The sequence below is a fragment of the Trachymyrmex cornetzi genome, unplaced genomic scaffold (genome assembly GCF_001594075.2).
Source record: "Trachymyrmex cornetzi isolate Tcor2-1 unplaced genomic scaffold, Tcor1.1 scaffold361, whole genome shotgun sequence".
Lineage (NCBI taxonomy): Eukaryota > Metazoa > Arthropoda > Insecta > Hymenoptera > Formicidae > Trachymyrmex > Trachymyrmex cornetzi.
In genome coordinates, this window is record NW_017298332.1 from 33,752 (window position 1) to 46,270 (window position 12,519).

Genomic DNA, 12,519 nt, shown 5'->3' on the forward strand with positions numbered 1-12,519 from the left:
ATATATATACATATATATATAATTGCCGACAATTATAGGTCTTTAACGACGTTGGGTCTAGTCATTTCAAAGTTGGCGGATCAAAATTCCGGCAGCAACAAGAAGAAGGACAATTTCGTACCCTATAGAGATTCTGTCCTTACGTGGCTCTTGAAGGTACATTAGCTTTCTCATCTGACAGTGTACTGTAAGATATGCTCTCATACAAATATTCGTCAACATTTTTAGGATAATCTTGGCGGCAATAGTAAAACTGTCATGGTAGCCACAATATCACCGGCTGCCGACAATTACGAGGAAACGCTATCAACTCTTCGATATGCTGATAGAGCGAAGAGGATAGTCAATCATGCTGTAGTTAATGAAGATCCAAATGCTAGAATTATTCGCGAACTCAGACAAGAAGTTGAAACCTTAAAGGAAATGTTGTTACATGCCACAGTAAGAGAACCTTCCTTATTTTATTTTATTTATCTCTATAATAATATAGTTACTTATGTTAAAATAATTGCGCGTATAAACGCTACAATTTGATTTCAATCAGGCTCAGGGATCGATTGTTGGCCAACAACGCACAGACATTACAGAAAAATTATCTGAATCGGAACGATTGATGAAGGAAATGTCACAGACGTGGGAAGAAAAACTTGTGAAAACTGAGAGGCTGCAACATGAGAGGCAGCAGGCTCTGGAAAAGATGGGAATAAGCGTACAAGCGTCTGGTATTCAAGTAGAAAAGAGCAAATACTACCTGGTTAATTTGAATGATGATCCAAGTTTGAACGAGTTATTGGTTTATTATCTCAAGGTATGTACGTGTCATTATACATGTTGCTTGGTGATTAAATTTCTCCATTTGCATCACTTATCTTTGTATCGCATACCTCTGTGTTTCAGGAAAGGACACTCGTAGGCGGACGTTCAGCCAAAAGGGAACAAGATATTCAATTGCACGGTTTGGGTATTTTACCGGAACATTGCGTTATCACGATAGAAGAATCAGGCCTGTATATGACACCGTTAAATGGTGCTCGATGTTTTGTCAACGGTACACAAGTTGTAAACAAAACTCTGCTACAACATGGCGATAGAATCGTTTGGGGAAATCATCATTTCTTCAGAGTTAACTGTCCAAGAAGTGCTACAGGTACGCACGAGTCGATTTAATATATTTATTTCAAGATAAAGCTTGTAATAATATATTTCGCGAAATAGTTGGGAGTAACGCATGTTACATTGTCTGTATCGTTCTTCTGTCTACAGCAATCAATAGCGAACCACAAACTCCTGCTCAAAACATCGACTACAATTTTGCCAGAGAAGAGCTTATGCTTAACGAACTGTCTAACGATCCGATTCAAAGAGCTATAGCGAGACTAGAGAAGCAACATGAAGAAGATAAGCAGGTATATATTGCTTTAATAAGTATCATAATAACATTTTCATATTGTACTTACTTATTACGCGCATGTTCCAAAGGTTGCGCTCGAGAAGCAGAGGCAGGAGTATGAACGACAGTTTCAACAATTACGCAATATACTATCTCCGTCTACGCCGTATTCGCCTTATGTACCGTACGATCCTCTAAGAGGTAGCCAAAGTGGAAAACTCCCGGCTTGCACACCAACGACGCAAATGCGTGTTGAAAAGTGGGCTCAGGAACGAGACGAAATGTTCAAGCGCAGTTTGGGCCAATTGAAGACAGATATCCTAAAGGCTAATGCATTGGTACAAGAAGCTAATGTTCTAGCGGAAGAGATGGGCAAACAGACGAAATTTAGCGTCACCCTGCAGATTCCTCCGAATAATCTAAGTCCGAATAGGAAGGTAAAGCAATAAAAGATTGTTTTATACCGTTTTTATGTTGTGTCTTTGTCGTGCTTCATGTAAAATGTTTTAAACTTATCAGTTTACACATTTATTTGATTTATTATAATAATTAATAATCGTATAATAGTCACTTATTATATATGTAAGTTTTTTACGTTTTTCCTTGTTGATTCACTTATTATATTTTTAATTTTATAATTATACACATTATATTTTTATCTGAATTTTTTTCCTAATTTTATTTTTCTTTTATATTTTACATTTTGTTTTTTATGTTTTGTTAATTTATGTTTTTTTGTTTATTTTTTCGCACTCTTCGATATGTAGAGTGTATTCTTTCAGCGGGGCGCGTTTGTCAGTGAGCCTGCAATTTTAGTGAAGAGGACGAATATGGGAAGTCAAGTTTGGTCCATGGAAAAGCTAGAAAATAAATTAGTTGATATGCGAGACATGTATGAGGAAAGAAAAGATCCTCACAATTGTCAACGATTACCTGCGATTAAGGTATATAGTTTTTACTTTTAAAATGTCTATGTATTACTTAAACATTGTGTACGAAATTATTTTCTTACAGGATGAAGTACCAGGAAAAACACAAGACCCATTTTATGAATCCCAAGAAAATCACAATCTTATCGGAGTTGCAAATATTTTCTTAGAAGTATTATTCCACGACGTACGATTAGATTATCATACTCCGATTATTAGTCAGCAAGGAGAAGTCGCTGGTCGATTACAGGTCGAAATAAGTCGCATATCCGGGCAATTTCCTCAAGATCGGATTTGCGAGGCTGCTTCGGAATCTTCCGCGGATTCGACGTCCTCCGAAGCGGAGGATTATTCCGGAGGGTCTAGCCATATTACCTGTCGTGTAACGATAAAGCAGGCCACTGGATTACCACTCTCGTTAAGTCATTTTGTATTTTGCCAATACATGTTTTGGAATCATCCAGAACCGATAGTGGTTCCGCCTATGATAAACGCGGAGCTGCCGAACTCGAATTGCATCACTGGTCAGAGGGATTCCTTGACATTTAAGTTTGATGATACAAAAGATTTTACTGTACCCATTACGGAAGAGTTTATGGAACATGCCGCTGGTAAGAATTTATTGTGCTTTTATCTGTGCATTATTTTTTAATAAATAGCAATAGAGCATCTCTTGTATTGTTATATTATTCACGCTTGTTTATCGTATTTTCTTGTAGAAGGAGCGTTGAGTATAGAAGTATGGGGCCATCGCAGTGCAGGTTTTTCACGTAGTAAACCTGGATGGGAAGTGGAACAGCAACAATTAGCGAAAGCTAGATCGCTCGCAGACCGATGGTCTGAATTAACGCGAAAAATTGAATTATGGGTAGAGATACAAGAACTAAACGAACAGGGAGAATACTCGCCCGTTGAAGTTGCATTAAAACAAGACACATGTACAGGTGAGAGGACCGATTGTAATATAATATAATACGAATTTGGATCAAATTCAATTTATGTTTATTTATATTTAATTTTTGACCGAATATAGGATTTCTCTTATTTATAGAGTTTTCGACTGTAACGAGTTTGTATTGGATTGGATTAATGCTCTACTATAGGTTGATGTTATATGCTCTACCAATAGTAGAGCATACAGCATCATTAATCCAACTCAGATTGATGCAAACCCGCTACAATCGAAAACGTTATTAATTAGAATTTAATATACTTATTCTTTGAAAAACATTTTTTAGTTATTATTTATTTTTAAGTAGTTGTATGTCTTTTCGTTCCTTTTGTAGGTGGTATTTATCAACTTCGACAAGGCCAACAACGTCGGATACAAGTTCGAGTGAAACCCGTACAAAATTCCGGAACTTTACCGATCATCTGTCAATCGATATTAAACATAGCCGTTGGGAGTGTTTCAGTGCGAAACCGATTGCAAATTCCATTAGATAGTTATCAAGACGAGGACTTGAGTATATTGAGAGACAAGTGGAGCGATGCTTTAATGAGAAGACGACAATATCTTGATCAACAAATTCAGAAACTTATCAATAAGCAAGGTAACGAAATTATGTCTCAGCGACAAAAAGTTTTAATTAACATTCTATATATGTACAGTCTATTAATTTGTCACTTTGTTTTCTTTGTACATTCCTACATTCATTTCTTATGTTTACAGATAAAACGGAACAAGATATGGAGCGAGAACAAAGTCTTGTGGATCAATGGGTCAGTCTCACAGAGGAACGGAACGCTGTTTTGGTTCCCGCGGCGGGTTCAGGTATTCCCGGTGCTCCTGCCGACTGGACTCCTCCTGCAGGGATGGAGCCACATATTCCTGTATTATTTCTTGATCTCAATGGTATTATAAAAAAAATATTTTAATATCTATGTTATCAATGTCCATGTTCTGTTTATTAATGCATTTATTTTGACTAAATATTACATAGCCGATGATCTCTCAACGCATCAGTCGGGAGAGGAAGTATCAGTGACAGGATTAAATTCAATTCTACCTAAAGAACATGGTAACAAATTCTATAATCTGCCTATTATTCGACATTTAGAGAAAGATGTATGTGCCATTGCCGCTTGGGATTCTAGTATACATGACAACGTACATCTCAATAGAGTAACTGATACCGGTAATTATCCTTTACGTTTTTCCAAGAAATTAGTGATTTGTTACTAACATGCCGCATGTTTTTAGCGAACGAAAGAGTGTTTTTAATCTTGAAAACTACTGTTCGCCTGTCGCATCCAGCACCAATGGATCTTGTGCTGCGTAAAAGATTAGCTTTAAACATATACAAAAGGCAAAGCATTACAGATAGAATCTTCAAGAGAATTGTTCGTAATGATTGCTTGACGCAAACTGGTGTCACTTACGAGGTAGTCTCAAACATACCAAAGGCAAGCGAAGAGCTGGAAGATCGTGAGAGTTTGGCACAGATTGCTGCTAGCGGAGAAGATAATAGTTTATGTGACGGAGAAACTTACATAGGTAGATTATAAAATTAGATTAATGATTATCTTGGAGGTGCTTTTTAAAAAGTACCACCGTATTAATCTTTTCTATTATTTATATATAGAAAAATATACTCGTGGTGTATCCGCGGTCGAAAGTATATTAACATTAGACCGATTACGACAAAGTGTCGCTATAAAAGAATTGTTGCAAGCACAGGGACAACCACTGATGCGTAAGACTGCAAGTGTTCCAAACTTCTCTCAGGTATTATTGCCTTTTAGTATTATGAAGAAAAAACTTTTATTCGCACTTATATATAATCATTTTATATATTAATTCTGTATATATATATATATATATAAAAAAAATATATAATTTGTTTTTCTGGTTTTTATGAATTTTTTGTCATACTAATATTTGTGTTTTTGAAAATTCTTTTTTTCTGTGTTACCGAAATGCATCCTTCATCGAAACTTTATTTAAAATTTTATTTCAACTAAAATGTTCCATCTCCATTACTTCGCATATAATTTTTAAATGCACTTTTCATTCAATAAAATATCAGATTTTTTAGATGAAATGATTTTCATGGGTTTTTACAGATTATGAGATTCGATATGTCAATGGATTCATTAAACGTTACTCGTTCGGAAAGTGTGACAGATCTCAATATGGAAAATGGTCTTCCGCATCCGCGACGTGCATCGACAGGTCATGCAAGAAATGATGAAAACTTTATATCTGTACCGCCAAAGCCATTTGGAATTGGTAAGCATATTTTCTCTATTCAAAATATTTTTAATGTGCAAATAACATCTAGCTATAGGCGTATATTCAATAATTTCTTAATTGTGTGTGTGTGTATGTGTATATATATATATATACACACACGCGCGCACATGCACACACACAGACACACATACACACGACAATAGCACGTATACATATACTACTATTGTCAAATTTAAAACGTTTTTTCGTTATTTATAAAAGGTTAAAAATCGGTAAAAACATTCCCAGTCAGTAAAATGTTAGCAATTGGTCTACAAATTACTGACAAATTTGGTCAAAATATTTAGCAAATTGGCATAAACTATGTCCGCAGTACGTGTTTTACTGACATAATGAGAGCAAATTGTCAACAAAAACCGAGCAAAGCTTTGGTAGATTTTGATTTTGGTCAGTTCTTGCCGTCTATTTGCTATTAGATTGTCAGGAAGCTTTGCACGATTTTGTAAATTTTCATGCACGATTTTGCCGTCAATTCGTTCTCATATTTTAACAACTTTGTTACCAATTTGCGGACATTATTGCGAAATATAACAGAATTTGTATCAAAATTTGGTGCCGTTTTGTCAATAAAAGGACCTCGCACTAATTATGGAAAATTGAGTCCTGATGAAAAGAGCTGGTTTTTATATAATGCATATAATGTGAATAGAAGATGTCATAAACAGACATAAGGCTCAATAATGAATAGTTTTTAAGTTATGATGATTATGATCAAAGGTGCTTTGTGAGTACAAGTTTTACATTTTTGATACACCGTAATTAAAAAACCATCCATTATTAAACCTTGTGTTTATAACATCTTTTATTCACATTATAAGTTATAACATATATAAAAACCAACTCATTTCACTGGAATTAATTTTGTAAATAATTAATGTGGAGTTTTTTGTATTAAGCATTAAAAAATTTATTTTTAACAGACTTGGCTAACTGGGATTATTTATGAAATCATAGAAAATAAAAATAGTGATACACAAGATCTCTTCATTCATATAGACATACATTCATTCATGCAATCATTCATGTGATCATTCATAATATATATAAATAATCCATTTCATGTCAAGCATGAGATATATTTTCAAGATATATGCTACATTTAATATATTAAGAAATATTTTGAACATAAGTGGTTTTTGTGAAAATAATCTCTGCTGGATTTTTGAAATGGTCTACGCCTGATAGAAAATCGATAGGTTTTAATCAAATTTTATTTTAGATCTCGACTATTTATATGCAAATTCGTCGTATATTGAATGCAATATTTAGTTTGCTTTAAGTCACCATTAAATTCTTAAATTAATGGCTTTATTAAATTTAATAGCATCGTGTTTAGGGAGATTTTAGTCTTTAGATTAAGTTTTCATTTAATTGTAAGTTAGAGCCACACTTTTTCTTCACTGCCTTAATCTGCTTCATCGAGATTTATTCAATGAAAAATTAACACTTTGTTTCTGAAATGTGGCTTATGCAGTGTTTTCGATATTTCACTTTCGCTATGACGATCACTTTACACTCCATCCTAGTTTTGATCGTCCCAAGCTCCATTGTACCAACTCTTCGTTCGGTATAGAACCTGTTGATTTTGAATAATAAAAGTGCGTTCTGTTTATTTCTTTTTCATTTAAATTCATATCATCTATCATTAGTATGTACCCTTTATATGTGTCTACGATTTCTTTTCTCTTGTGGCTGTAGATTATAAAACATAAAGTATGTGAAATTGTATAAAAAATATCAAATTGTGAAATTTGATAAAATGTGCATACAAATGTATCGCGTCGAGCATATGAAAGATTAATGACACTACAAAAGGGTACTGTTTCCATCATCTAAGATAATTGACAGTCTCATCATTTGAAAATATTTAGAAATTTCAATTTCATTAGTAGTAATTATAGTACACTACATTGTGGAATTTTATATTATAATTCCAGCTTCTCTCTGTCATATTGTTACGTCATTAAGCTATGTTCAACTTGACAATTCAAATTTCACTGTAAATTTGTTTTCCCCACAATACTAAAATAAAAATATAAATAATTTCAATATGATCTTGATAATAAAAAGAGTTGAGCATGGTAAAATATATTTTCTCAGATTTGCCCTAATATTAGCAGCTACATTTAAGTGCGCTCTACCACTTATTTTACAATAAAATAAAACACTTTAACAAACTTTAAATAAGAAACTCTACAACAAAATTAACTGATTAATGTATGCAACTAATCTGTTCCTCTGTTTAACACTACGTCTACTACTTCTACAACTATTTCGGCCCACGCAAGGCTCCATTCTGAACTCAGGTAAAATGGAGTCTTGATTTGATATTTAATTGATGCCACACAGGCAATGACAATTAGTACATATGTTTCGTGAGTGGTTGAGTCTGTCTGTCTTTTTGTTTCAAAGTTTGCCTTAGTACATCAGAGACGTTATTCGCGATAGTAATACTCAGAACAGGAATGCGTTTTAATAATCAGTATATGTTTTCTTGTAAGCGTCATTTATTCGGTTCAGTTAGCTCAAAAGAAGTTTAACATCACCATATCGAGAAATTTAGAAATTGCTAATCTTGTTTAGCTTAAATTGAATGTGATTTCATTATGTGAACGTTATATTTCAGTATGTTTAGTTTGCATGCATAGAATGTATTTCTTGTGTGCCTAGCATATTAGCAAGTTTGTTCATTAAACTGTTTACTTCTCTTATTTATTTTATAACTATTTGATATATATTGTTCATGGTTAATACCAGTATAAAACAATACCAATGATCATTTGTGTGTGTGTATGTGTGTGTTGGATGTGAGTCCATATGCGTGCGTGTACTATACTCACAGTCATGCAACACACGCGCACACATAGACACACATACACGCACACACGCACGCGTGCGCGTGCAAACACACAACCACCCACCCACTCTGTCGTCGCACCGTTTATACCAGAATCATTGCATAGAAATCATTTTCATATCCATATATCTATTTTCATAATTTGTAATAAGACGTATGATTCTTAAAACCTCGTTTTCACAAATAATCAGATCAAATAAGATGATTTCTATAATCCTTAATGATTTGTTAAATGTACACTAACATATATATTTGTTTGTATTTAACAAATTAAGTAAAACATGTAAAGTAATAAAAAAGGTTGAACTATTGCATTATATACGTGAAAATTGTTGCAATGTTTCAATCTTTATACTTGTGAATGTGCCATTGAGCGATACTCTAGATAGAGTGTAGAACATTTATTGTAACTTATATGTGTATATAAATATTTTCTATAGTTAATATATGTTAAATGAGGATTATTCTCTCTGTACTTAAACATGATGTGTATGTATGTATATACACATTTCGTTTAATTATATTCCATTACAATGTTGTGTGTATGTAGCGGGATTAGATTATTAATTAACAAATCTATATATAAAGAGACAGAATGAACCTCCAGTAAGTAATATAGGAGAATAGGGGAAAATTAATATTTTGTAGTTTTTTAATTAAATCACAGAATAACACGATAAATATAAGCTATTTTCCCGTTGTGTTTCTTACAAGACTCAGTTTAAAGTCAAGGATACATTTCTATAAATGTGAAAATGATCGTAAAAAAATATGAAAAAGAAGAAAAATAATATGTATCGCATTGTATCGTACAAATCGATATAGCAGTATGATAAAATTTTAGTTTACAATATTATATAACAATAGCAATATATTTGAATTTCGAACGAGATAATTATTATGATATTAATATAACAAAGCATGTCATTATCTTCGACTTTAAACTTACCTCCTTTGAAAACATGAAAATTCATTATGTACATCATCGAATTATATAATGTTTATATTATGAATATGTTTTTATTGTTTATTTATCGTAAAGATCGCGACATACAATATACATAATATATTTCGAACATGTACATTTTGAATTTATAAATGCAATGGCGAGTTATTAAAATTGTTTCCGAAGTGAAGTATCATCATAGTGTGAAAAAAAAGAAAAAATGAAACTCACACAAGATGCTATGTTATAAACATTGATGTTTCAATTAATGGTATTGTGATATGATATACACGCATAATATGGAACTTCCGTATAGAATGCGCGTTAGATAATATACGTTATATGTTTACTTGTCTCACCATCTAGTGTCTGTGGCCTGCAGGCATGATTTGTCAGTACATAAGTTCATAAAGCTGATGTGAAGCTCGCCATTATGGAGAAAGTAACGTTGATTAGTCGAATGAAGGGAAAAGAAGTATAATCAGTGCATCTATCTCCTTTCAGCGAGACCAACTTTCCTGAATCTGAACCTGAATCTCAACTCACTGACACGTCTTCAACAATCTACCTCTGCCAAGTGTAGGTGACACTCGTCGTTGATCGTCCTTTCAAACTTTATTCTTCAACTGAGTTTAAACGTTGAAAGAGAAAGTTAGATTAGAATGACAACAATTGAAAGAGAATTCTAATGTAATATAGTTTGAAAGGATGAACCACTCGGTCAACATGTTTGTAGTTTGGGTTTTTTTGTTTCAACCATTAAAATTAGTGTAGTATACCGATAGTATTTGAATTTTGTTTTATATTTTAAGTGTGTTTTATTTTAGATGGTTTGTGATCACAATCACCATTTGAATTGTTAGTACTGCACCTAAAATGCAGTATGTATGTATGTAATGTGTACACACGTACATATATGTATTATATACATATACATATATATGTATATGTATATATATGTATATGTTAAATATTTATTACTTACAATTATTCCCTGTGATCATTGTAATTTATTTCTTTATTTCAAATTATATATTCTACGCTTTTACTGTCTAGATTATATGATCTAAATCCAAAACTATTAACGATTTGTCTCAAATTAAAAAATATTCATACATAAATACATATAATTGACAAATGAATGATATCAATAAATAAGCGTGGAATATATAAAAATTTTTTATTATTTTTAGGAAAAGCATGATCCTTCGCATTTAAGTGTACATCAGAACCGACCTGGCACCTTTTGATATATATAACGTTTCTGTAAACCCATCAGCATCTAATAATATCTGTTAAAATAAGGAAAGCGAGCAAAAAAATAATTATTTTGCAAAGTTAATGACAAGATAAAGTTATTTTAGAATGGCCAGATCGGCCCTGATGCTTTGTATATTGCATATAACAAGAGATTTTTATAGTTCGTCATGTATTATCAATTTCCTGTTGGTCGTAGCATCTCCGAACATGGTCAGCAGTAAACTGGGTCCTCGTATGACCACATTACACGAAGAAACTTCAAATATGGGAAATCAAGTGTGTACTCCTATCAATGATGACGATGAGGAGAAGAGCGACGCCGATTATTCTGAATATGAGGCATATCAGGTAGTGTATATTCAAAATTAAAGATATATTTTTTAAAAAATAAAATTGAATCACAATAAGAACAATGTGTTTATAAATTACGATACTTGAATTATTGCATTAATCAGAATCGATCACTTTGTAATAATGTATATTGTAATTACGCTATCGAAACTGCATTATCTGCACTTGTGCTCAGGCTCCACCGAAACCGATAAAACCACTAACTTCTTCACGCACGTTGGATTCTCTGGTCGAACTACAATCGACGAAGATCAATACGCCAAGTATGAGTAGCAGCGGGTACGGTTCTCAGGCTGTTTCCACGACAAATCTGACGTCGGAAGATTCCATTTCTATCAAGTCCATCAGCGTGGATGAGACTCCAGACCTCGAATATCGTAATCTTCTCGATAGTAAGAAACCTGAGAAAATGGACAGTTCCCTCGTCGAAGAAACGCCCGAGGAATACTTGAGCGAAGTAAACTCTACATTGGATAACTTGAACATCTCACAAAGCGCTTGCACAGAAGGTCAGTTAAGTCAGATGCAAAAAGTCCTTTTAGATATCGATATTATTCTGTTGTAAATACATACTTTTTATCTTATAGAACATACTAAAAAAAATTTGGAAGAAATAGGAACATATATAGATACCGATATCGATAGTCCAGTTTCTTCTACAAGGAGTGAAAGCGAAACCAACAGCAACATGTTTCACGTCGAAACTCAAAGAAAAAGTACACCCAATCAAATTCTCAGTGATAGAAAAAACGAGATGGAAATCAGTCAGATGTCCAATTCGGGAGACGATAGTCCCATGGAGGGAACTTCGATCGTACATACCAAACTGCCACCTGGCAAGGTGAGTATGATTTTATATTTTTTATACTAAGAAAGACACAGAGAGATCGTTATTCGAAAAAAAAATTATCATGAAAACCTCAAAAAATGTTCTCGTGAATTACGCAATGAATGATTCATGTTTAATTAATTAGGTCGTGCGAAGAAAAAAGACTTCTAATGGTTCAGGAAGGCCTACCAGTTCGCAGCATAGAGCTTCATTTCCTATGGTCCGTCCACAACTTTCTGAGAGTAAGGCTGCAGTACATTTGGAGCAAACGCTACAACCTACTATGCCGTATGAAAATGGCGATAATAGCTCTTCGGAGAGAATTGACGGTACTGCTAGTTTAAGCAATTAAATTTGGCAATTTTTTAACATTACATTTATTTTTTGAGAAATTATACATTATATGATTCTTCTTTTTGTATTACATTTTAAAAAGATTTCTTTTGCAGCGGATGACGTTAGCGATAAAAGTTCAGCGTTTGGTTCAAGGCACGATTTAACTCGAGTGGAAACTCCCCTACCAGACTGGATCGTCGTTGGAGAATCAGTTTTGGTTCGCCCTTATAGTTATTCCGGAGTTATAGCATATGTTGGTCCTACAGAGTTTGCATCGGGAATCTGGATAGGAGTTGAACTCGATGCTCCGACTGGTACAATCTCTCTCTCTCTCTCTCTCTCTCTCTCTCTCTCTCTCTCTCTCT

The 12,519-nt window shown here is 33.5% G+C and overlaps 1 protein-coding gene across 7 annotated transcripts in view; it reads left to right on the forward strand.

The window, feature by feature from the left end:
• Nucleotides 1-12,519, forward strand: part of LOC108763491 (Kinesin heavy chain 73) — a 43,201-nt gene that overhangs the window by 28,682 nt on the left and 2,000 nt on the right. The window contains exons 6-27 of one of the 7 annotated variants that reach the window (XM_018511149.1): nt 39-156; nt 229-441; nt 545-808; nt 898-1,147; nt 1,264-1,406; nt 1,480-1,827; nt 2,158-2,334; nt 2,405-2,930; nt 3,039-3,263; nt 3,606-3,872; nt 3,992-4,174; nt 4,263-4,457; nt 4,523-4,816; nt 4,905-5,047; nt 5,386-5,551; nt 7,864-7,881; nt 9,883-9,957; nt 10,835-10,986; nt 11,165-11,498; nt 11,577-11,830; nt 11,964-12,147; nt 12,268-12,468. In XM_018511149.1, coding sequence (XP_018366651.1) covers nt 39-156; nt 229-441; nt 545-808; nt 898-1,147; nt 1,264-1,406; nt 1,480-1,827; nt 2,158-2,334; nt 2,405-2,930; nt 3,039-3,263; nt 3,606-3,872; nt 3,992-4,174; nt 4,263-4,457; nt 4,523-4,816; nt 4,905-5,047; nt 5,386-5,551; nt 7,864-7,881; nt 9,883-9,957; nt 10,835-10,986; nt 11,165-11,498; nt 11,577-11,830; nt 11,964-12,147; nt 12,268-12,468 — 4,730 coding nt within the window. The remainder of the gene's footprint in view (nt 1-38; nt 157-228; nt 442-544; nt 809-897; nt 1,148-1,263; nt 1,407-1,479; nt 1,828-2,157; nt 2,335-2,404; nt 2,931-3,038; nt 3,264-3,605; nt 3,873-3,991; nt 4,175-4,262; nt 4,458-4,522; nt 4,817-4,904; nt 5,048-5,385; nt 5,552-7,863; nt 7,882-9,882; nt 9,958-10,834; nt 10,987-11,164; nt 11,499-11,576; nt 11,831-11,963; nt 12,148-12,267; nt 12,469-12,519) is intronic. The other 6 variants (XM_018511151.1, XM_018511150.1, XM_018511154.1 and 3 more) reach the window with 6 other exon arrangements.